The 24,114-nt window shown below is 51.9% G+C and overlaps 1 protein-coding gene and 1 long non-coding RNA gene across 2 annotated transcripts; one reads left to right on the top strand and one right to left on the bottom strand.

Moving 5' to 3' along the window:
* The first annotated feature begins 6,609 nt into the window (after positions 1–6,609).
* Positions 6,610–20,335, top strand: SCNN1B (sodium channel epithelial 1 subunit beta). The gene is made up of 12 exons (XM_040575184.1): positions 6,610–8,648; positions 9,546–9,975; positions 10,653–10,846; positions 11,681–11,784; positions 12,235–12,398; positions 12,890–12,997; positions 15,847–15,964; positions 16,147–16,225; positions 16,395–16,452; positions 17,796–17,857; positions 18,969–19,044; positions 19,170–20,335. Exons 1-12 carry the CDS (start codon positions 8,338–8,340, stop codon positions 19,548–19,550), a joined length of 2,085 nt encoding a protein of 694 aa, XP_040431118.1. The 5' UTR covers positions 6,610–8,337; the 3' UTR covers positions 19,551–20,335.
* On the bottom strand, positions 10,653–19,175 carry LOC121078719. The gene is made up of 3 exons (XR_005824703.1): positions 17,428–19,175; positions 16,751–16,922; positions 10,653–10,763 (listed from the first exon to the last, which is right to left on the bottom strand). It is a non-coding gene; the product is annotated as an uncharacterized LOC121078719 (long non-coding RNA).
* Positions 20,336–24,114: the final 3,779 nt, after the last annotated feature.

Below are 24,114 nucleotides of genomic sequence, written 5' to 3'. Positions count from 1 at the left end.
CTCTGTTACATTTTAAGACCTTCTCACCCAAGTTTACATAATCAATCCTGAAAGGTACAACATGTTCCTTGAGATAAACACAACGAGTAATCATCCCTTCGTCTTGTTCTTGTTATAAAAGTTCATTGGTCACAAAATATTTTACATTTCTCCCCCAGAGCATGGGAAAAGGCCCATAAAGCACCAGCCGAGGACCTCTGCAGAGCTTCCTCCTCTGCCACCAGCCCCGCCGATGCTTTATCAGCTGCGCCCCAGCAGCGCTGTGCTCCCAGGACCCAGCACGCCGAATGCACCCTGGGCTATTGCCTACCCCAGGAAGCTGGAGTAAAGGCAGGGTGGTTATTTTTTCCACTAAACTTTATGGCAGAAAAAGCAAATTAATTCAATTAGTTCCCTGTCACATTACTGAGCACAGAGCGTATCTGGGAGCAACCTCACCTGTGGCAAATCCCTGCCTGAGCACCAAGCCCTTGTGCTGTGCACCCTGCTAGTTTTAAGGGCACAGAGGTGTGCAGCCACGGGGTTAAATTATTAATAGATATTAATAGATGGGCTAAAGTAAGTTGGGGGCTTGAAATAGGTTTTGTCCCCTCTTTCCTGTTCTGAACCAAACAGGGCAGTTGGAGCTCCCTGAATTGGAGGGAGTGCATGGAGCCCACACCCCAGCAGTGCATGTCCCCACAGGGACCCCAGCAATCCACCACCCCATCACCCTGCTGCCCATTGCCCCACCACCCCAGCGCCCATTGCCCCACCACCCCACCATCACCCCCACCGCTCCCAGCCCCTCGGCGCCAGGCAGCGGCCGCCAGCGCAGTGCAGCGGCTGTGGGAACGGCCCCATGGGGACGGCTTCCCTCCTGCCTCCCGCTGTAAAACACACCAGTCTTCACTTTACTGCCTGATCTTTGTAACGCAAACAGAGATTAGTTAAAAGGTTTTATACATGGTGATTACCCATGTAACTTGGCTGGTTAGATGTTCAGTATCCTTTGAGTGTGACTTCACCGGTTAAAACTAAATTACTCAGTATATTATTTTGTTTAGTAATGGCGTGTTTCTGAAAGTGCACCTGATAAACCAAACAATTAAAGTGCTGAATTAGCCTGGTTGCACCCTCTTTAGGAACAGGTGATGCCATTTCACTAGACAGTGCAGAACAGCAGTGTTCCTGCTGCCCAGGCTGCAGCTCCTCATCACAAGCAGCAGCTGAATCAAGGCGACGCGGAGCCGTGCGCTCCTTCCGTTCCTGTTAGCAGGAGGGCTGCCTGCACACACCCGTTGTCCAACTGGAAGCCTCACTGCAGAAGTGACTGGTATTGAGCACGTACATCTCGCAGTTAAATGGCAACCTAATTAACTCCTGAGCGGTGCACACGTTCAGCCCTGGGTAGGACTGCGGCCAGCGCCGCGCTGCCTCCTCGGGCCAGGACAGCTCCGGAGGGGGGGGGCAGCGCGGTGCGGGGCTCCAGCAGAGGCTGGGTAGATAAACGCACAATAAAAAAACCATAGCACCTCTCCCTCTCCATTTCTGGGTCTCAGAGAGCTTTTCCACTCACCAAATGCTGCCGCGGAAGGGCAGCTCCCTGAGCGCAGCACAGGGCCCTCGGTGTGATGGCCCCGGCAGCAGCGGTGGCACCACGGCACCGGGGCTGCACGCCCGGCGCTGGCAGCGGGCACCGGATGGTGCGCACCCACCCTGCTGAGGGGCATCATTGGGCCAGAAGAAATGCGGGTTTACATAAATGAAGGAACCTGTTACGAAAAGCTGTACGGGTTGTCCAGTGACCAGAGTGTAACTGCTGCGTGATTTCTTCCCTGTGGAATTGTCCCAGGATCTCTGAGTTGGGCTCCGGCACAAACACCTCCACTTATTTATCTTATTTTTTTAATCTTTATTTACATCTTCAGTTACAGCTATCCCAGAAGCCTTTTCAGCCTTCTTTGTATCAACTTCAGTCACTGCTAAAATATTTTCATTTTACCAGGTAAATTTAGGACCAGCTGATGTTTTAGACGCATTACAGATTAGATCGATGGTGCCATTTTCTGTGCCAATTTGTCCCGTGTATCTAATTTCTCAGCTGTATTTAACCGCTGTCAATAGTGCATCATGCTAACATAACACACAATGCCCTGGGTGTAGAAGAGATCACCACAGTGTTTTCCAGCTGTATTTTTAGCAGGAGGTTTTTGCTTATGAAATAAACTTTCTCGTGAAGCACGTAGAGAGACAACGCAAAGTCAAGCAAAATCCAAGGTCATTTGGCTTCATTGGCTTTGCAGCTGATTTTTCAACCTACTGAACAAATGGAGCCTGCTCTATTTTCAGCACTAGAGCTGCCAGTGTTGTTAATAGACATTGTTCTCCAGGGAAATAAGTAGCAATAGAAGGGCAATTATTTTGACAGGACAGAGGTTAGAAACTGGGTAAGTCCTGGTATTCACCATGAAACCTGTTCATTCTAGCTTCACTTGAAAATACTGTTTAAACACAATCCCGCATTCCACTTTTGACATAATGGTAGGAGGTACGCTCGTGCAATTTAGAAGTAAAAATCCCTTTTGTTCCCAAACAACAAAACACAGGGACATTTGGGAAAGTCTGACCAAGTCTTGATTGAACAAGAATCTGTGATTACTTTTCCTAGCAATCGTTACGTTTTACAATGCTGAGCCACTGTGCAGCGATTTACGGTTCCAAGGAGTTTTATACACGTTTACTGTTGTGCTGTGAGGAGTTAACGACTCCCACAGTCCCTCAAGATGCTCAGGGTTTTACCTCTAAATCATGTTTGTGAGGGACTGTTGGGTTCAGGGGTTGCACGTCGCTGGCACAGCGTGTACTGGCCCTGGTGTGGGAAAACACAGAAGATACACGTATCTGAGGCTACACGTCTCTCTCCAACACCCCCAAAGGAGTAATTGTGTGATCAGCAGGAACCGGCGTGTAACACACGTGAGGATGAGATTAAGACATAAAATTCAAATGCGCAGCTAAAGACTGAACAGGGCCGACAACCCGGCCGGCAGCGTGCTCGTGGGGGTACGCAGCCTCGTCCCAGCGCTCATGTTCCACCTCAGGTAAACCAAGGAGCTTCTTACTCATCTGCTTTGCGAGATGCCCTTCAATTTTGTTGTCGTTTTATGGAAGCAGAGATCATTTATCCTAGCAAGAGATCATCACCTTTTGGGAGCAGCCTGCCGGGGCCGGGGCCGGGGCCGCCTTCCCAGCTGTTTAAGCATCAACACCGCCTGCAGTCCGTGCTTCAAAGACAGGCGGTGTACAAAACACTTGCAGGGAAACATGCCCAGCAGCGGTCTCGACAGTAAACACAGCTGCTAAAGGGGAGTTCAACGCGCCCGCAGGAAAAGGTGCTGAGGTCCTTTCAGAAGAGGATGAGCCCGTCCCAAACGCCGCTGCAGCCCGCCTGCACTTACGGGCCCCGGGCCAAAGGCAGCGGCGCCCCGGGGGAGCCGCGCGGAGCCCGGCGCCCCCCGGCCGCTGCACGCCCCCGCCTCGCTCCCGGCCCGGGGGGCGCGGGGGAAGGCGGCCGCCCCCCGAGCGAGGCGCCCCCGGGGCGGGCAGAGCCGGAGCCGCCCCGCGCGGGGCCCGCGGCCGGGGGGGCGCTGCCCCGGGCCGGGCCGGCGGGGGGACGGGGCCGGGCCGGGCCCGAGGCGGCCGGGGGGCCGCGGGGGGCGGCGGCGGCGGCGGCGCGGGGCCCCGGAGGGCTCCGGCGGGGCGGGCGGGGCCGGGGCGGGGCGCGGCGGCGGCGGAAGGGCCCGGCCCGGGCCGGCCTCGGGGCGCAGCGCCCGCGGACCGCGCGGCCGGCGGGCACCGGCAGGTACGGGCAGGTACGGGCCGGGGCCGGGGCCGGGGCCGGGGCCGGGGGCCGGGGGCCGCCGCCACTGCTGCCGCTGCCCAGCGTGGACGCGGCGCCCCGGCCCGACGGCTGCCGGCGGCGGTCCCGCGGCGGGTGCTGTCGGGGCCGGCGGCGCGGGGCGGCCCCGGGAGAGGCGAAGCCGCCGGCGGGGCGCGGGGCCCGGGCACGACGCGATGGCAGCGCGGGGGGGGCACCGAGGCTCCCGGTCCTGCGGCGCCCCGGGACGGCCGAGCCCGACGGGACCGCGCGGGGCGGGGGCGCTCGGAGCGAGGCTGCCCGGGGCGTTCGGTGCCGTGGCAGGGCTGGGCTGTCAGCCGGGTGCTGCTGCCTCTTGCGTAAAGGATGTGGTTCACCGTCCTGACGGGGTAACATCGCTCACAGGGGCAGAGAGCTCGGTACGGTTCTTTGCCGATGGTTTTGAGGAATGCAGAGCTTCCACGGTCGTGGTGCCTCGCGGTGAGGAGCTCGCAGGGACAGCCCCGAAGCCGTCCGACCTTTTCTTGCTTTGGCAGCATCGGCGCAGGTTATCATGCCGGTCGGGTGTTCTGGACGCACTTATTGTGCAGTCAGGTGTAGTTGTTCTTATTTAACCTCTGTTTACACAGGGCCTTCATACCTTAATCTCCCTGATAAGAGGCATGGAAGCAGCCCGCAACTTTCTGAATGTTTCACTGTCCGTTTCCTTTGTTCTGGGAAAGGTGCCAGCCGCCCCGCGCTGCTGCCTCCCGGGGTGCCGACAGAGGATGCTCCCTGTCCGGGACACTGCCTGTTGCAGAATCGGAGAGCTGCGTTTGGGGAGGAGCCACCGAGGGGTTTTGCTCCTCCGCGTTCAAGGATCCGTGCTGATCGTTGCACAAGCAGCAGGTGTAACTCTCAGCAACGTGACCTTAGTGGCGAGTGGGGAGTAAGGCTTCTCAGTGCCCTAGGAGACAGCAACATTATGGGAAATCCAGGCTTTGCGGGCAGGGAAAGAAGGGATGGAGCATCTGACATACAGTGCAGAAAGTCAGGCAGATGCTTTCTGAGCTTCCAGTGCTGCGTGTGGCATCGCGCGGAGCCAGCAAAGCAAAGCGCCCGCTGGGCACTCCGTGCCCCCTGCCTCAGGGGGGCTTTCACCACACAGTGACACCTCGCTGCTCCGCTGTTCCTTTTATCTGCCACCCTGTAAACTTGTGGTGTGATAAAAAACTTCCCTCTAAGCTGCAAAAGTACCATTAGCTAACATAACCATCTTCTCTAGGAAAACAAGGCTGGTTGTTTTACTGCAGTCTTTTCATATGGCTCTAGAGGAGATGGCATACGAGCAGCTGATGATCAAAGAGTTATGACTATTGTGTGTCTCAGTAGCGAAAGTACGGAATAATTGCAGTATCGGGCTGGTACTGCTGGGGTGGTTTTACAGCCCAGGTATCACCTGCAGTCTCCAGGAGTGTGCCGAGTTTTGCTTATGTCTTTATTTCCTGTAAATGGTAACTGCCCCAGGAAAACCCTGGAGGAGATTAAACACAGTCAACACGATAATTTCGTAATGTGGAAGTCTGATCTCACCAGTAAGGTGGAGGAGTTTCACCCGGGATGATGCTAGGAGTAAGGCCGGACTCGTGGCCCTTGGGGGAAGGTGAGGACACCCGTGCAGCGCAGAGCACAGCGCTCTCGGGCCCGCGCAGGCTGCCTTCGGGACAGCCTCGGTCAGCACGCAGCTGCGGTGCTGCCAGGAGAAGGGCTCGGGGCGGCCGTGCACCGCAGAGGGCTCATGTCCCTGGGAGCAGGTCCTGGAAGTGCTCCCAGGGGCGCCGGGCTCACGGACAGGTGCCAGCGGCAGAGCCGCGGTGCTTCGGTCACCGGGCACGCCGCGAGGCGCAGCCATGCCGAGCCCCGGGGAGCCGCGGAGCAGCCGCAGCGCGCGGTTACAGGTGGCTGAGGGGAACACGAAGTCTGCTCCTATCGGCGTGTTAGAGGGGAAGCCTGCAAATCAGCAGTGCGACGATAAAAAACGCAAACGAGGAAAAGGAGCAGGGCAGCCCAACGGGTGTGTGTTCCCCTGCCCTGACTGGGGCCGTGGGAGGGGAACGGTTCTCCTGGGAGGGAACCCCTGCAGCAGCTGGGAGCTGCCGTGTTTCTGGGGTCCCTGAGCTTGCACACAGCATAAATACCGGGGCTGGGGGGCAGCAGCAGGGACAGGGCTTTGTGAGCATTTGCTCAGCACCCGCAGCTTTGGGGGAAGCACCTCAGTGCCGTGGGCTCCGCGCGCCTCCGCGGCCCCTGCCCTGCTGCAGCCCTGCCACCTTCCTCGGAGAGGGTTGTGCGAGGGGGTCTCAATTACCTGAACCAGGCCAGCAGCTTTGACATTGAGGAAAAAATGGTTTGAATCAGTTTACAACGTATCTAAAAACTATTTCAATTTCATTTTCCACAGTATGGCCTGAGTGTAACTTAAAAATGAGAAAATGCTGCACTTTAGCACAGTGTTTTTATGAGTGCTGAGCTGAAGACATAAAGCAAACTGCAAGGTTTTCTAATCTTTGCTTAACACTGATTTGAACGTGGTCTTCTTTTCCTATGGCAGTATTTTCCCACTGCTATTGCTAGCAAGAAAAGGACACTCTTAAAGTGGTTAAATGGAAATAAATTCAAGATGGAGAATAAATGTGTGAATGACTCCTGCAGAACCGAACAAAGATAAAGGCAGGTTCAAAACTGGCCATTGAGCAACTTTAGTCAGACACGAAACTTTTATTCTGCGTGCGCTCCTCATACCGCACGTACACATCCCAACATTGTCATCAGGAAAAAATTGTTAAGATTCAGGATTAGGAAACAATATTAAAAATAATAACTTCTGGTGTTCTCAGCTTGATGTGCAGCTGATGGAGCTGTGCACCGAGCGCCTGGGATCCCCTCTAGCAGGTTTCAGAAAGCCCAGGCTCCCCGCGCAGCCAGTGCAGTGTGTCAGCAGGAAAGCAAACAGATTGCAGGGCATGCAGCCAGTCAGGTCCAGCAGGGCTGGATTTTGCCCAGCAAAGTGTAGGTGTGTTTTAAATTTTAATCTAATCTAAATCTTTTATTGGATTTCTTAAAAGGTGGAAAATATTTACTAGTTTGCTTTGCTGGTCTCTCTGCCTTTAAGTGTATTTTGACTGTATTGTTTATAAATCAGACGTGTCTTGGTGCCTGTGACTTGAGCCCGGTACTGAGTACTGCTCATTACTGAAATATTGCTATATTATTTCAGTACTACTTCTTCTAGGATGCTGTGATATACACAGCATTTATCTTGAATTCTATTCCCCTACAACTGAAGTCTGAAGAATTTTCTAAGTAGCTGACTCTGTTTTGTTTTGAAATCCTGCCTCAGGATATTAAGATTTAGTAACACAAATTCTCGCCTTAAAAATAGCAGCACAAAATGTTCTATTTACTCACAACATGAATGTAAAATATGCAGCATCTCTCACATGAGCCATAGAAACATACCGATACTATCTTAAAGACAAAGGAATTTGGTGGGAAAAAAACATCTATTGTTCTTCCTCTGGCGGGCAACATGTACTTAACAGCATTCTTGGTCTGGGAAAGACACTGCAGTTTCTAAGTCCTGTCCCCCTTTGGCATTCTGGCACACTGGAATACTTTTTCCTCACCCATTTTAAGAAAAACTCTCTTAAGCCCCGTGTTAGCTGGAACACTACGCACGGTTAGCCTGAATGCAACATGAAAGCAGGACGTGTTTCCGTGTGTGAGCGCTTGGTCCATCCAGCACTGACAAAGCCTTCAGATGCTGTTGGGCTGCAGCAGCAACAGCGCTTGTGGCTTTTTACAGTGACCTGGGTGATACTTGGAGGCAAAACACCGCCCCTCCTCCCAGGGAAACCCATTACAGACTAACTTGAAATGACAGAGGCTTGGGGATTCGAAGCCATTTTCGCACAGGGCTGCCCGTCCGTCCGCCCCAACAGGAGGGGCCCCGCCGAGGACAGCTGATGGTGGTGGTGGGAGGAAGCCCAGCGCCAGGGCAGCTCCTGCTGCTGTCCCGGCACCGTGTGCCCACCTGGGTACAGCACAGCCATCCTCCCCAGGGATAGGAAGGATGTGTACAGAGCCGGGGCTCTGTACCCTACCGCCAGGCACAGAAACCTCACGCAGGCCCGAGCAGCTTACCTCCCGTGGGGCTGAGAGGGGCACCACAAAAAGGGACACGGCCGCATCCACCACTTTTGGAACTGCAAAGCAGAAGTCCCCCCTTACACCCTCTCAAGAATCTGGGGCTGTTTCTCTGTCACAGCCTGACATGAGGAGCTCCAGCTCCATGTTTCTCTGGGGCTACAAACCAGGGCCGTTATCACGTAACTCTGCCGTCCTGCCCTGCTGGCAGCACCGCTGGGCTTGGCCTGCTGCGAAGCCCTGCTTCTCCAAGCAGCTGGTCTGATCTCTCTTTCCTGCTTGCAGACACCAGGATGAATGTGAAGAAGTACTTTATCCGGGCCCTGCACCGCCTCCAGAAGGGCCCTGGCTACACCTACAAGGAGCTGCTGGTCTGGTACTGCGACAACACCAACACGCACGGCCCCAAGCGCATCATCAAGGAGGGGCCGAAGAAGAAAGTCATCTGGTTTTTCTTAACGTTGCTCTTCGCGTCTCTGGTCTTCTGGCAGTGGGGTATCCTCATTAACACGTACCTCTCCTACAACGTCACGTCATCGCTCTCTATCGGCTTCAAGACTATGAAGTTCCCAGCAGTCACGGTCTGCAACGCCAACCCCTTCAAGTAAGTTTTCCTTTGCCTGATTTATACAGTTGCACATGAACACACGCAGTTACAGCACAAGATACACGGGTCTGTTCCTGTCTCAGGTATCACATTAGGAGCAGCAGTGAAAATTACCCTTTGACTCACCAAGTGGCACTAAAAAACAAACAAATGAGAACAATATAAAAACAAATGGCTCGGATCCAAAGAAGGGGTTGTGTGCTTGCGAGTTTGTCTGTTTCTCATTACTGTATCAGCTAATCTAATAATGGTTATTGCCTCCCTGTAAACTTTCCCTGGCTCAGAGAAAACTTGAAGTTCAACTAACTTGTCACAATCAAAATCAGTCTCGTGATCTCTCCCCACAATTCCTTTCTTTCTTTTTCCTCGCCGTGAACATACCTCTTATCGCATACACTCCAGCCATTAAGAGCAAGTTAAACAGTGCTATCTGCTGTGAGCTACAGTAACATAATTATAATTTCAAAGGAGCAACTGATCTTTGCTAGAGTTGCTTCAAATTTATATCCACGCAGTAGTGTAGTGCAAGGTGAGATGCTCTCGACTGAGACACAGGGATTTGTTGTTTTTTCTCTCTGCTTGCAAGAGTTGTTTTGTGTAAACTGCAGTGAATTGCTGAAATACTACAAACGCAGTCCTGTGCCGACAGGCTGTGAGTGCAGCAGGTTTGCCAGCGAAGGACTCTGTTTATCTCCAGATGATTTTACACCCAGCTGCTGGGAGACGCGGCGCCCAGCTGGCTGTGCTGTGCAGAGCCTCGCGCTGCTGTGCAGTACATCTCCTACATCTCCCCGCAGCTGCGGGCCCCACACGGGCCTGGTGCAGCGGTGTGACGGATCCTTGCCACCTCCCGAGCGCCCTTACGCCAGCTGGTGCCCGCCTGTCGCCCTGCAGGTACTCGGAGGTGAAGCATTTGCTGAAAGAGCTGGACAAGCTGATCGAGGCGGCTCTGGAGAGGATCCTGCAGCCCATGCATGGGGACACCATCACACCCCTGCTGCTGAACGGCAGCGACAATGCCTCCGAGGGGCTGGATCTGGCACTCTGGAACCAGATTCCACTGGTGCTCATTGATGAGCATGACAAGGACAACCCTGTCATCGTGGAGATCTTTGAGACCAACAGGACCGCTCCAGGGAACGGGACCTCTCCAGGGAACGGGACCGCTCTAGAGAATGGGATCTCTCCAGGGAACGGGACGGCTCCAGGGAATGGGACTGCTCCAGGGAATGGGACTGCTCCAGGAAACGGGACCACTGCTGCTCCTCCTGCCCCGTCCAACACCACATCCGAAGAGAAGAAGTACAAGCTGGCAGTGAAGCTGGTAAGAGGCGGTGCGGTGGTGACAGCATCTCCGCCACGGGGAGGGCAGGGCGCAGCCGCAGCGGGTGTGGGCAGGGCACTGCCTGTCCCCTGCGCCACGCAGCAGCCTCCAGCCAGGGGCTGCCCGCTGCACCAGGGCAGGGCGAAGGCGGGGGCTCTGCCTGCCACCTCCACGCCTTCCTCTGCTCCCGCACCCAAAGCGCTGGGGAGAGGCTGCGGCCACTTCCCCTGCCCAGCGCCCGCTGCAGGGGCACGGTGGGGGCACGCAGTGGCCTTGCTTCCCCCCGTCCTCTTCTCCCATGGCCTCAGTCAGGCAGTGTTACAGGCCAAGACCTTGGAAGCTGAGGCAACTGCAGCCTTCAAGAATTGAGCAAAACATGGTATTTTCTGTAAGCATGGTGAGGTAACCTCTGGGACTGATGGAGAATCTGTCCAGCTGGGAAACGTCCCTGGGAAAGGGACCCCGATCTAGTGGGCAGCACCTAGCTGGAACTAGATGATCTTTAAGGTCCCTTCCAACCTAAGCCAGTCTCTGTGGTATCATTCTCTGACCCACCTGTTGAGCACGTTCAGATGTGGCCGCCGTTTCCTCAGCTCCTGCCTGGCCACAGCTTTGGCTCCCGCAGGAACAGTGGACAGGGGTGGCACGGGGTAGGAGCTGACTGTGTGTGTCTCCAGTGCAGCCACCAGGGCTCCAACAACTGCACCTACAGGAACTTCACCAGTGCAGCACAGGCGGTGACGGAGTGGTACATCCTGCAGTCCACCAGCATCCTCTCCAAAGTCCCACTGCAAGAAAGAATCAGGATGGGCTACCAGGCAGAAGACATGATCCTGGCGTGTCTCTACGGGGCTGAACCCTGCAACTACAAGTAGGTACACACTGAGCCCTTCCTGGCACATCAGGAGTGGTGCAGGATGCTGAAGGCAAGACAGCTCTTTTACTGTTGTTTTCTAGTTTTTAAAGTATATATGGGTCCTTAAGGCTAACAGCATTTCCCAGATGGTTTCTGGATGTGATCCTGGCTGAAACAGGGTATTTTGGGATACTGGCTTGGGTTTTAGTTTGGATGGGCCATTTTGCTCATGATGTATAGAGGCTAGCAGCACTGACCTTCACTAGGAACTTAGCAATAATCACTGCCAGCTCAGGTGTTGAGTCAGCAAAGATACACAGCCCTCAGTTACACCTTACCTTTTTACGCAAGGCTCTGAGAAATGCATTTTATCCATCACTGTTTCTTGCGAATGCCAAATTCATATATACAGTTTTGAGAAACTCGAGTGCACAGCAGCAACCCAGGCTTCAAGGAGTCCTGCCAGCAATACCACTTCTGCAAAGAAGGCAATAGAGAATTAGTATCAAAGAATGAGATATAACACAAGCCAAAGCCTGTTACTATAGCTCAGATCAAGCCAGTATTTTTGGTCTCATCTGCATGGCAGGCTATTCTTTTCCATTACAACAGAGCATTATCCTCAACAGCTGTGTCTCGGTACATGTCAGTACCTGGCTTTTCTTTGTTTCCAACAGCAGATTGATTGAAATTACATCAGCTGAAATTTCTATTCAAGTGTTCAACAAATGAAGCAATTTAAAGTGAATCCCAGAGCTAGCTGCCAAAAACCAGTCTCACCACATCCGTTATTTGATAACCCTTTAGTTCTCCCTGAGAGTCACAGTTTTATGCGCATGATTCTTCCAGGAATTTCACCCAAATCTATCACCCAGACCACGGTAACTGCTACATCTTTAACTGGGGCATGGACAAAGAGGCTTTGAATTCTTCCAACCCTGGAGCCGAGTTTGGTAAGAGAAAGCTCCACTAAAGAAAGAGTTAAAGGAACAGAAGTGCTGGGAATTACTCTGTCTCTCAATGGCAATTTCTGTTATCTGTAACAGATTTGTAATTTCTTTTTCTCTAGAGCACTACAGCAGGGATTAACTGTTTTCCAGAGGGTATAAGCCCCCAGAAGGGAAATCTGTTGCATAGAGAGAAGTAATGACTACAGTTAGCAGAAGTGTAACATCTGGATAGAGATATTTCCATTCTGTGCATCTGCCATCATGCGTATTTATACACATGTAACACTGCTGTGACAGGCAGACTTGGGTTCTTCCCCCAAGGACTGCAGATTTCTGTGCACAGTGAGAGGAAAAGATGCTCAGGTGGTTTTTTGTTGTTGTTTGTTTGTTTGTTTAACAAAGACTTGAATTTTGATGCCATTCCTGTTCAGAATATTTTGTTTGGTGCCACAGGGCTGAAGCTGATTCTGGACATCAGCCAGCAGGACTATATCCCCTACCTGTCATCTGCTGCTGGGGCACGGCTGATGCTGCATCAACAGAAGAGCTTCCCATTTCTTAAGGATCAGGGCATCTATGCGATGGCTGGGACGGAAACCTCCATTGGCGTGTTGGTGGTATGTGTGGCATTCCTCTAGAGCAGATTGTCTGAGAATAATGTTATCTGATGGGACTGCAACCAAGTTTGTTTTAAGTCTTGGCTGAACTGGCTCAAACCAAAAGAGTCAAGGCGTACTCTAGCTATGGGCTGGAAAAGTTTATGGAGACTTTTATGTAACTGTCCTGGCAAAGTGCTTTATTAAAGCCAAAATATTGAGCCCAGGTCATTGTTCCCTCCTCTCACACTATGTCAGAGGTTCCTTGCTAACACATGCTGTTGGCATGTCACTCCAGAGCCCAAGTTTCGGCTGGCAGCTCTGGTCAGGGCACCCACTCTGGGCCCCTGGTCCTCCTAGAGCAGAGGTACCAGAGCACAAGATGACAGCGGTTCTCTGAGGTTTTTTTCAAAGCCAGCAGGGAATATGGGAATTACAGAATCTCTGGAAAAGTAGCCCCAGGTGCCCAGGGGAGCAATAACTACACGTTTGCTGTCTTGGTTTTCTTTCAGGATGAACTAGAGCGGATGGGCTATCCCTACAGTGACTGTACCATGAATGGGTCTGATGTCCCTGTAAAAAACCTTTACAGTGAATACAATACTTCCTACTCCATACAGGTAAAACATGGTTTTAAATCAAACAAAGATGTTTAGGGGAAGTCTTCAAAGCAGTTACAGATTTTGACTGACATGTCAGGTTACTGGAGGCTCAGCAATGATAAGGAAGGAAGCATAACCTAGGCACAGGAACCTTCTTTTATGGTAATAAATCAAAACTCAAGTCTGAACATGCAGTAGCCCCAGGTTTGGAAACAATCCAGTGGAACCAATGCAAATAACTCTGTGTTGCAGGATCAAAACCTAATGATGTAATTATTAAAAGTTACCTCAAACTATTAGGAATATTGCTTTGGCAGACAACACAGTTTAGTGTAATATACAGTCTTCATTCTTGTTCCAAAGCAGCTCACATAGCAAGGAAGTGGTATTAGTAGTTATTTTTGCCTTATCCAGGTATGAAGCTTGTTTCATTTTGAGAGGGATAAAAACAGGCATTGCTGTAATTTTCTCAAAAGCCGTAACACAGAAAATCCCCCAGGATCTCTGTTGTTACGTAGGACCCTGATACAGGCAACATACCAGCAGAGTGCTGATTTGCGGACCAAAAAGCAAAATATTTTTACCTTCACATATGACCACGGTTTAAAGCTGGTCTTGTCGGACACTGCTGCCTCAGAGCTCAGCTCCCCCCACGGAAGGTTCCCTCTCACCCTGAAAACACATCAAAGCGAGAGGAGGCGAGCCAGGTGTCCCCAGTCCCATTAACACACGCAGGCTCTTTGGTGTTGCTGCCCCCCCGGCCCCCGAGCAGCCCCAAGGGCCTGGCCCCAACGGGCTCCTGAAAGGGTCGGTGCCTCGCTAGTGCTGCACGTGCCGGCCGCCTGCCACTTCAGCTTTCTCCTTCCAGAGGTCCTTTAAAAGAATAACTGATCCTGCCGTGTCACTGAGGCAGTTAATTTCTTTTCAGCTGTGAGAATATCGTCTTCTACAATTTCCATGCTTGGCTGAAATCTTTTAATTATAAGATCAGCTGCAAGGGGTGGACATGCAATCATTACCCGTGTTCAACGCGCTAACTTCTTTAAACTCCCGGGATTATTGAGCAGTCAGCACACCCTCATGTGCCGCTGTAACAGTGCCAGCATTGCTGCCCAGGTGACTGCAGTGCTAGGAGGCTTTGCTGAGACCGCAGCGCGACAGCTTTTCACGAAGCAGGATGCCTCCTGCTGCTCCGGATGCTCTGGGAGGATGACAGCTGTTTGGATAACTGTCGTGCTCCTGGTTTTAACCACGCTGCTGCTCTGCTGCCCTAAGGTGCAAAGCAGCTTGTACTTTGTGTACGCACATAATAGCGCTACTGCCCTGACAGGGATAAACACACAGGAGGGATCCCTCTCCTGAACACACCTCTTCTTTTTTAATCCTTCTCTCTTTAAGAGAACTACGTCAATTTTTACACTGAGAAGGGCTGCTTATTTTGTACAGGAAGTGAAGACAGACCTTTGTCTTTTCTTCACTTTAAAATTGGGATGAGAAAGTTGAGTGTTTGTAAACCTTGAATCTGTAATAAAAATATAGTGTAAACATTAAACACTGGTTAATTTGTAACAGGCTATAACATAAGGGAGAAACATTTCTTAGGGGTGAGATCTAGCAATAAAGAAAACACCAAAAACGTTTTTGGGGTTATTTACAAATGACTGAAGAATACATCTCAGACAAGTTGAAGGGGTTTGGTCTAGCAGGCTTTTCGCGTTTCTGCCTTTATATAATTATAACAATTGGACCACTTTACCCTACTTTTTAAGATGCTTGTATAATGTTTAAGCAAATACTTGAAATGATTGCATTATTACTTAAAAGTTGCTGAATGCTGACCAGGGAACTATGTCCGCATAATTCGTGTCACTTCAGAGACCTCTCAGCAAAACCAGGCTTTTTTTATCACTCCATGATTACAGTGAATTCCGTAAGCATTTCGTGTTACATAGACATTCTCTGACTGTCCCACCTAGCTGAAACTGTTAAATTCAATTATCTTCTCATAGACTTTGTTATTGCTTTGTGCATTGTTTCATGAAAAATCCCACTCCAATCTCTGATGATTAACTTCATGCCTCGCTGAGCTAATGGCAGTGTTGCAGCCCTGGATCGCATGCTGTCAGAGCTGCAGCTGTAATCCCTTCAAGGAGAGAAACAGATGCACAGATAAGATAATTCAGATTTCTAAAGCCTGCTCTTTTTGTTGGAAGTATTTTTAAAGTCTTGGCTTTAAAGTGGAAACCAACCCTTTGTCAATATGTGATATAAAACCTGGAGACAACAGCTGTGTCTATGCATAAAATAGAACATTTTTATTCCTTTTTGGAAACTTTATATTGCTTCCATGAAACCCTAAAATAATTAAGAATTGAGCAGTTTCCTGTGCGGCTGGGAGCAGGCATTTAGCTCCCTTCTACTCCTGCGAGGTGAATTACCCACGTTAACTTGCCACTACAATTTAGCTTAAAAACCAGAGTAGTAGTAAAAATGCAACATAAAGAGAAATGTAATTGCAGTGCAGCTATAAACATGATAGCTTATTCAGCAACCTCTTCTTTCCATTGGAATCACTACGTTATGACAGACCACAAACAGTGCTGCCTGAGGGGCTGCCACATTGTGCTGCAGCACCCGGAGATGCTTGGCACAGGCTGGAGGAGCATCTCTGTAGGATGGCTCCCACGGCAGAGGCAGCTTTCTCTCTGTATGGAGCTACAAAACCTTCTACTCGGTGCAAGAGAGCCCCTGTAAGGAATGTGCCTGGGAGCAGGCTAATTCTCATAGCAAACACAGACAGCAGCAACACAGAGATCACCAGGGAAGTACACCCCACTTCTAAGCAGCTCCCTCTTCCCTTTTTTCAGGCTTGCCTGCGTTCCTGTTTCCAAAATCACATGGCTGAAATCTGTGGATGTGGTCACTATATGTTTCCTTTACCTGAAGGGGTAACTTACTGCAACAATGACGATAACCCAGGCTGGGGTAAGAGCACGAACAAAGCTAACTGTACGGCCTTCCCAGGGCACTGCCATGCAGGAGGGAGGGACTGGACACGCATTTTATTGCTATTGAGAAATCAAAATTGAATCTATGAAATGAATATAATCCAGTAAGTGGGGTTCTTATCTAAACAGAAGCTTTGTTTTTTTGTTTTCACCGAACAGCATACTGCTATTCATCACTGAGATCAAGTATAAGACAGAGACAAATTTGCATTGACTCTTGTAAGGAACATGCAAGTAAGTACTTCAACTATTTCTGGCAGCTGTAGAGGTGAAAAGAATCCTGCATTTTGTCTCCCATCAATTCTGACCCCCTTAAAATTGCAGAAAACTGAGTGGGGTTGCTTATCTGAATGAGAACTGAAGTTCCAGTGACTTCTGTGTTAACGTTCTTTCCCCCTTCTTTCTAGTGACACGCAGTATAAAATGACCATCTCTATGGCAGACTGGCCATCTGAAGCTTCAGAGGTAACACTGATTTCTTGTTTTGAAACAGCCGTTAATAACTACCTGTTCTTAACCACATGAATCACTCAGTGCTTTTAGAGTTAATGTCCAGGTAGCAAGGGCCTCTTTGCTAAATTACACATTTTCAGCATGCAGACAGAGCCTAACCCCAGAGCATGAGGCACGAGGGGTGACAACCCTGCAGCAGCATGAGCAAAGCTGAGTGACCACGCTCCCCTGCCAGGCGAGTGCAGGCAGGGCATGGCACAGACTTTCCTCCTACGAGATTGCTGGCACGGCACAGGGCACGAGTGCTTACCTTCATCCCTGCCTCGCACACGCCGCCTGGTCGGTGTCTGCAGTGCACTCGCTGGGAGCTGTCGCCTTGAAGCTTCGTGCCGTTGGGAGCAGAGAGCAGCCAGGAACGGGGCCACCTTCCCACAACACGAGGGTGGTGGAGGCTGGAGGTGCAGTCAGGTCTCATGGGCTCCCTGAAGAGAGAACAAACACTTGTTTGGACCATGCACTAAACACTCAGGATTACCCGGCATCAATACTAGGTGTGCAGCCTTGCCTCTTGCCACCGCCATGCACCGGAGGCCCTTGCTGTCCTGCTGGCTCACTGTCACACAGCACGCCGTGCCCGCAGCGTGAGAGGAACGCCTGGCATCCTCCAGGCGGGCAGCGTAGTTCCTAAGGCAAACCCTGTTAGGTACGGTGTGCCTCGTGACATGGAATCGGTTGTAACTGATTTCAAAGGAGATTTCAGACACGCACTGTGATTCAATTTATTCCAGCACATGGCCACCAAGGACTTCACACAGAGCACTTACAGAAAAACTTTATCTTAACAATAATCTCTAATCCAGAACTGATAAAATGACAGCCAGCATGACTCTGCTATCGCTGCATAAATGCAGCCACAGCAGAAGTGTGCTTGAGCAAAGGCATGTACAAGTTGCCAAATGCAGGAGTTAGGAATGGGTAAATACGCACCATCTTCTGCCACAAGCTCCTGTTAATTGCCTTTGCCTCCTTCTAAGCACATCAGACGAGTGCCTTATGAACTCGCCACGTTAAACCAGGATGCCCCTGCAGCCTGACACCATCTGTGAATGCAAAGTCAGAGTCAGTGAAGGCAGCGTGGTGACGTGTTGTAACCCCTGCACAAACCACCGAGTGGGAGCGGGATGGAGGCCACTCAACGAACACGTTACTCAATGTTTTGTCGTGCTTTTAATCCAATAGAGCTGGATTAAAACAGGACTATTCAGGACAGGTTTCTTACTTCCCTGGGTTCCTGCCCTGGCAAGTGCTTAGGCAGGATGCTGCTTCTCCGTTCTGAATAAGTTCTGTTTCCCTAGGACTGGATTTTCCATATTTTGTCTTATGAAAGGGACATGTCAACAAATGTGACTCTGGACAGGTAAGCGAAAAGCACAACCGCTGTATCTTCTCTGTCGAGCCTGCTAACGTTAGTTTAACACGTGCCTTGGCCATCAGCCAGAGCGCACACTGCTAATGCAGAAGGTAGAACGAGATTTGGCACACGCTTGCCTGGAAAATACATGAAGCAAGAAACGCACCTCGCGCACATCCTCTGCTCCTCACAGTAACAAAGGGGGTCAGACACAACTGCGAACGTGGAGTTAAATTAACGTGAACATGAGCTGTGTTTCCAGTTGGTCCCATACAGCAGCCCAGAAGCTCTAAAGTGATGAACTGCAAGGGATCAGCTCCTGTAGTGCTGCATTCGTCCCTTCATACTTACGCCTCCAAATTGCCAACAGCAGCAGCAGCAGGAGGGGGTTACACCAAAAACAGGGTAGCTGATGAGTTATCCCTTGATAACCTAAACCCTGAGTTGGGGGAAGAAAGGAATGGGCAGATTTGGGAAGCACAGGCAGCTCCCGTGCCATTCGTTGCTCAGCACGCCTGAAAAGCCAGTTCTTGCGGAGGCCGAGGAGCCTTGCGTTAACCCACGTATTGCAACACAGCCTGGGCTGGTACAAAGCTCCAACCGGGTCCTGCCCTTATGCCAGGCCCTAAAAACAAATCAGAGCAAAACAAAAAGAAGATGCTTAACTTCAGGTCGGTGAGCAAACACCTCGCTAGCACCACCCAGCCTCGCCAGCACGCTCCGTGTGCGCCCTGACTGGCTGCTGAGGGCAGAAACAGAGCCTGGGTTCCTGCCGCCCTGGGCCTGTCGCAGGATGCGGCTGCTCTGTCCCTGCGGCCGGAGCACAAGCAGCGCGGCGCTCAGGGGAGGCTTCAGACCAACTAAGGCAGCTGGGAAAAAACCACAGCAGGCAGCCCTGGAGAAGGTTCCGGGTGTGCAAGTGCTTTTGCAGGAGCAGAGCCACGTCCCTCCCCCAGCACGTGTTCTGCAGTGGGGAACGCTTCTCGGCTTCTCCCTGCAGCAGGCAGAGGTTCCCACTGTTAGGGCTGGGAGCAGCCCTCCCCTGCGCAGCTGGGGGTGCGTGCCCGCGGGACTCCCACAGCGTGGATTTGCTCTGAACTCCCGTCCTGTGTTACAGGAACGGCATCATCAAGCTGAACATCTACTTCCAGGAATACAACTACCGCACGATCTCGGAGTCTGCTGCCACGACGGTGAGTGCCCCGCGCTCGCTTCGTGTGGTGCCGCCGCGGGGCTGCCACGAGCTCGGCACCAGAGCCCAGGGAGTGGCAGCAGCCGGGCCCCACGTCACCTCTCTGTCCCGCTCTCCTGCCTGCAGATTGTTTGGCTGCTGTCGAGCCTGGGAGGCCAGTTCGGGTTCTGGATGGGCGGCTCCGTGCTGTGCCTCATAGAGTTCGGGGAAATCATCATAGACTCCCTGTGGATCACCGTTATCAACGTCATCGGCTGGTGCAAAGGCCTGAAGCAGAAGCGGGCGCAGGCGCGGTACCCGGACGCACCGCCCACGGTGTCGGAGCTGGTGGAGGCTCACACGAACCTGGGCTTCCAGCACGAGGAGGCCGGCGCTGTCCCCAGCCATGGCACCCCGCGGGGCGAGGCGCTGCCCCTCGAGCCCGGCACCCCGCCGCCCAACTACGACTCGCTGCGCGTGCGGCCGCTGGACACCCTGGGCCCGGACAGCGATGCAGAGACCGAGTAAGCAGCGCACCCGCTGCCCCCCGTGGACTGAGCTGCTGCTGCCGTGCTCGGTTCACAGCTCGCTGAGCAGCCCCCGATGCTTTGGCAAAATCAGGAAGGAGCCAAAAGCCCTCGCTCTCCTCCCCTCCCCTAAAATGTTCACTGTGAAGAAGCTCTATAATAAATCCTGCAATAAATCTCAGAGTCTGCGTCAGGCTCTGACTTTAGCACACAGAGCTTGTATGAATCGACTAGTGATATAATAACCCACTGTTTCTCTCTGATGAGCAGCCATGCGCACAGGCATGTGTGGAGCTCTTCCTCGTGGGCAGCTTGGAGGATGCAGAGCTCCTGGGTCTGCCCAAGGGTCTGCGGTGCCAGAGGCTGCCAGAGGCACGAGGAAGCAGCGCTGCGAGGCAGCAGTGCTGGGAGGGGACCCAGGAGCCCTCCAAGGTGCAAGAGCAGGAACTGTCACGGCCCGTTGGACAGAGACTGCAGTTTGTGCTGCAAGTGTGTGCTGCATTACGGGCCGAGCCAGATCTGCAGGGCCCCAGACTGCTTTTGACTAGAGATTTCCACGTCTAATGACTCTGATGTAAACAGAGTGAAAAGAACATCCTTTTGCTGCTTGGAGGCTTGCACGCTCTGTAGTCTGTTTGCTGCTCAGGAGTTGTTAATGCTCGCCCTGAGGTGAGCGCACCGGTTAATGTGTGTCAGAGATACGTACTCCAGACTTGATAAAGCTTCAGGCGCGGAGAGGAAGTGCCAAGCCATTTACAGTACCATTCCTGGCAATAAATAAACAAATTAATTGAAAAGTCTCCTTTAGAGAGGTTCCTGTTGGCAGAGGGTGGAGCTCAGCCTGGCAGGGTGCTGAGCAGCATCTCACAGGGCAGAGGGCGAGGGGCTGCACTCATCCGACCTCGCTGCTGCACGCACGGGGTGCTGAGCCCAGGGCACTGGCACCGGGCTGCTGGCACCACGCGTTCCTAGGAGGCTCCGTGCCCATCGCAGCCACGCTGAGGATCTGCGTTACTGAAGTACTTGTGCAAAACTTCAAGAGGAAACATGATCGTGTGGTTAAATCACAGGACTGGGAACTTGATGTCCTGGGCATCGTTCCCGGCGTGGCGTGACGGCTGCGGGTCCCGGGGCAGCCGGTCCCAGTGCCGTCCTTCCTCGTGGGTCCCAGTGCATTCCCCGCGGGTGGGTGCGAAGGAGGGTCCTGTCCCCCTCGGGGTGCCGGGGGCTCTCACAGCACGCCGTGCTTAGTGGCAGCGTGCCGAGGGATTTGCACTGCTCGCGGGTGGATGCTGCCAGCGCCCACAGCAGCAGCAGCGCGCCCAGCTGCTCACAACCACCAGGACGGCGCCCGCGTGCCTCCAGCGCTGCCCCTGCACGGGGACAGTGGGCACCGAGTGCCCCGCAGCACAGCTGGCAGCAGCCCCCATGGCTGATCCCCCCACGTTCAGACAAGGGCACAGCACCAAGCACCGCATCTTATGCACACTGAGCAATGAACCGTGACAACCGCAGGGCCAGACTGGGTAGGGATGAGATGCTGGCCTGGACAAAATCATCTCTCTAAGGGTCCCCCGTGCTGGGTGAGAAACAGGAGTGCCTGCTTTCCCCCAGTTTTTGTCCCTGCTGTTTGCACTGCCCATTTTCTGTGTTTCTGCTAGGCGGAAGGTTCCTGGCCTGCACACGCACAGGTGAAAGCACGGGTTAGAAAAGCAAAGCCTTTCATTTGGTTTATTAAATTCCTGGAGCCTTTCATTATAATCTGTCTTTAAAGTAGGAGCCTGTTACAGGTTACCTCGTTTGCACAGGCTAGAACCAGTTACCATTGCCCACGGTCTTTCTGCTTACATTTCCTTTTCTGCGCATATCAACAAACAAGGTAAGATACAGAGGGACAGATTTACCTTGACTAATAGTCTGGAGCATGAAGTCATCAAGTGTTCAAATTACAAATCACTCCCACGACATGAGTTTCTTTCAGCTGCTTAAGGGATAAGGCAGCAATGAATCTCCAGGGCCAGGGGTTGCAGTGGTAAACGAATGGGGGCTGCAGACTGCCACCACCACAGGAACCTCCCTTGAAGTTACTCACAGGTGGTACAAAGGACATAAGCAAGAACCTGAAAAGTTGAAGGGAGCAGGTATATAAAAACCAAACACCATCACCAGTTTTCAGGAATTTTAGATCTTTCTTTCATTAGAATGCTACAGCTGCCAGTCCCAATGTCACAGAAGGAAAAGGAGAATCAAACCTATCAACTGCATTTTGGTTATTCTATTTACTCCACAAGACACTTGCAATTATGAGAGAATGAGCTTTTGCTTCCTACTACTCCAGTCAACTGGGGACAATAGCTTCTTTGGTGAGGCTGCACTGTCACTACCTATTTCTTCTCTGCAAGGAACCTCTACGTTCAAAATTCTTTGAAAAACTCAAACCCTTAATGACCGGTGGATTGCTTGTCTAAGGCTGCAGTTGCAGTTAGAACACAATGTGCTGGAATATTTATAGCCTTCATTTTCAAAAGACTTGATTCATGAATTTTTTAAACTTTATGATTAGCTCCAAAAAATAATGGCAATTTACAATGAAGTTTTGATTTTCTACTACTTCTGATATCTACAAGTTTTACAGACGTTTTCCAGTTTCACTTAGTGATTCCAAGAACAGGACACTTCACCACTGTCTTTGAATTAAACTCCAATTCTTAAATAACAAAACAACGCCAGGGGACAGAATTACAAGGAAACACACCAACTGCGATGCCAGCAGCTGCCACTGGCAGGCAGGTTTCTGTATGCTGAAGCCATTCCGCTTTAGCGATCACGTTCTTGGTACATTTGTTTTTCTGGTGTTGGTCTTGGTGTTCCATTTACGTAACTTCCTAACCATTCCACTTGAACCAGCTAGTATTTTAAAATGGCCTTTTATAGTGCCTGGAACAATTCCTCCAGAAGTTTTGCCTCAGATAACAACAACACATGATTACCTTCCATATACGAAGCGGACAACAGATTTGCTATGTTACATCAGAAAAAGAAAAGGACACTTTAATCCTCCAGCACCAGACTCCGAGTGAATTTGAACAGGTAAGTCAGAACTCAGTAAGCAGAATTCATCCCCCAGCTCCAGCCTCCAGGCCAGGTAAGCAACCTCACCTGCCTCTGATTCCGACTAGTGGAAAAGCAGGGGTAGTTTACAGTCACCTGCAGCCAAAGAATACCTAAAATAAGGGATATGAGGAGTAAAGATTTAGGGTGCACCTTCTTAGAATGTCCGCTGGCTGCCCCAGACCTGTATTTGTTGGTTCCCCAACCAAGAGCCTGCGAACACGGCTGCTCCAGGCCACCAGTGGCATTGTGCAAGCGGGCGCTGTAAGGAAGCCGTCTGGGGACAGCCAGAGCTCAGCAAGTGAAAACAACCGCCGTGATAGGGCAGATGAAAGGTGGTTAGGAAACTTGCTACAGACAGAGGAATCCAGTTCTTACACGAGTTGTCCTAGACTTTTCAACTCCTCGCTTCCCTTCTCCCGAAAGGAATGCTTGGCTTACCGAACGCTGCAGAGCCATGGCCTGGCTCCTGCACGGAAACGGAGAGCCCCTGTGCGGTGGCAGTGCTTCATCCCGCGACAGCTGACCCAGAAACAAGCAACTGACGCCCTCCCCCACCAACCCGTAGTCACAGACCAGCCCATACTTCCCTTGACGAAGACCTCCAAATGATTTTGCAAGTGAAAAAACACTGCCCCCTCCAGAAGAGGCAATGCAGCCATGTGCCTGGGCTCGTGCAGTAAGCCACCAGGAGAGCTGAGAACAAGAACCTGGGCATGTGTTCCTGTGCTCTCCCCAGCAGACGTTACCAACATCACTTCCAAGAGACCCGGTCGCAGGGGAACCCAAACAGCTGTCCATACAAAGAGACACTGCAAAGGGACGCCAGGCACTGCTTTGCAGGGCAGAACCACTGAGAACCACCTGGGCCTGCTCCTGGTGCTGCTGAAATAACGGGATCCAGGAGGAGCTGGCAGCAGCGAGACATCAGGCGGGCAGCTCTCCCGTGCAGCCCCCCGCGGGTTCCATCCCGGGGGTGCCCTGTGCCGCCTGCACAGCAGAGCAGTGACACGCAGAAGAGGCAGCACCAGGTCTCAGCGAGGAGCTGGCAGAGCAGCCCGCGGCCTCCAGCGCCTCAAACCTTTAGCCCCAGCTGGGTGCCTGCCCAGGGCTATCTGCCCTGTGAACTGCAGTAACAGTGAGCAAGAACAGCTTCAAAAATCCTCACTTTCTAGTTACAAGCCAGGAAAAGGATGGGAGAGGCACAAACAATGAGATTCACCCCTCTCACACCTATGGTAAATTGGAACAGCATGTACTTTGGCAGGACATGGACAGTTTACTATTCCAGTTACTGCTGGTTTATAGAGGGCGTCTGACAACTAATAAAAGTGGAAAGTGTCTCGGGTACTTGACTTAGGCTCTTTACTAGTTTAGCTCTTTCCCAAATGTACTGATTGCCACACACAGATAATCGTATGTATGCAACACTTTTTTTGCTGTAGCAGTAGTGC

This window comes from Cygnus olor, chromosome 15 (genome assembly GCF_009769625.2).
Source record: "Cygnus olor isolate bCygOlo1 chromosome 15, bCygOlo1.pri.v2, whole genome shotgun sequence".
Classification (NCBI taxonomy): domain Eukaryota; kingdom Metazoa; phylum Chordata; class Aves; order Anseriformes; family Anatidae; genus Cygnus; species Cygnus olor.
The sequence above is the reverse complement of the archived record's forward strand: the minus strand, read 5'-3'. Positions and strand labels throughout refer to the sequence as shown.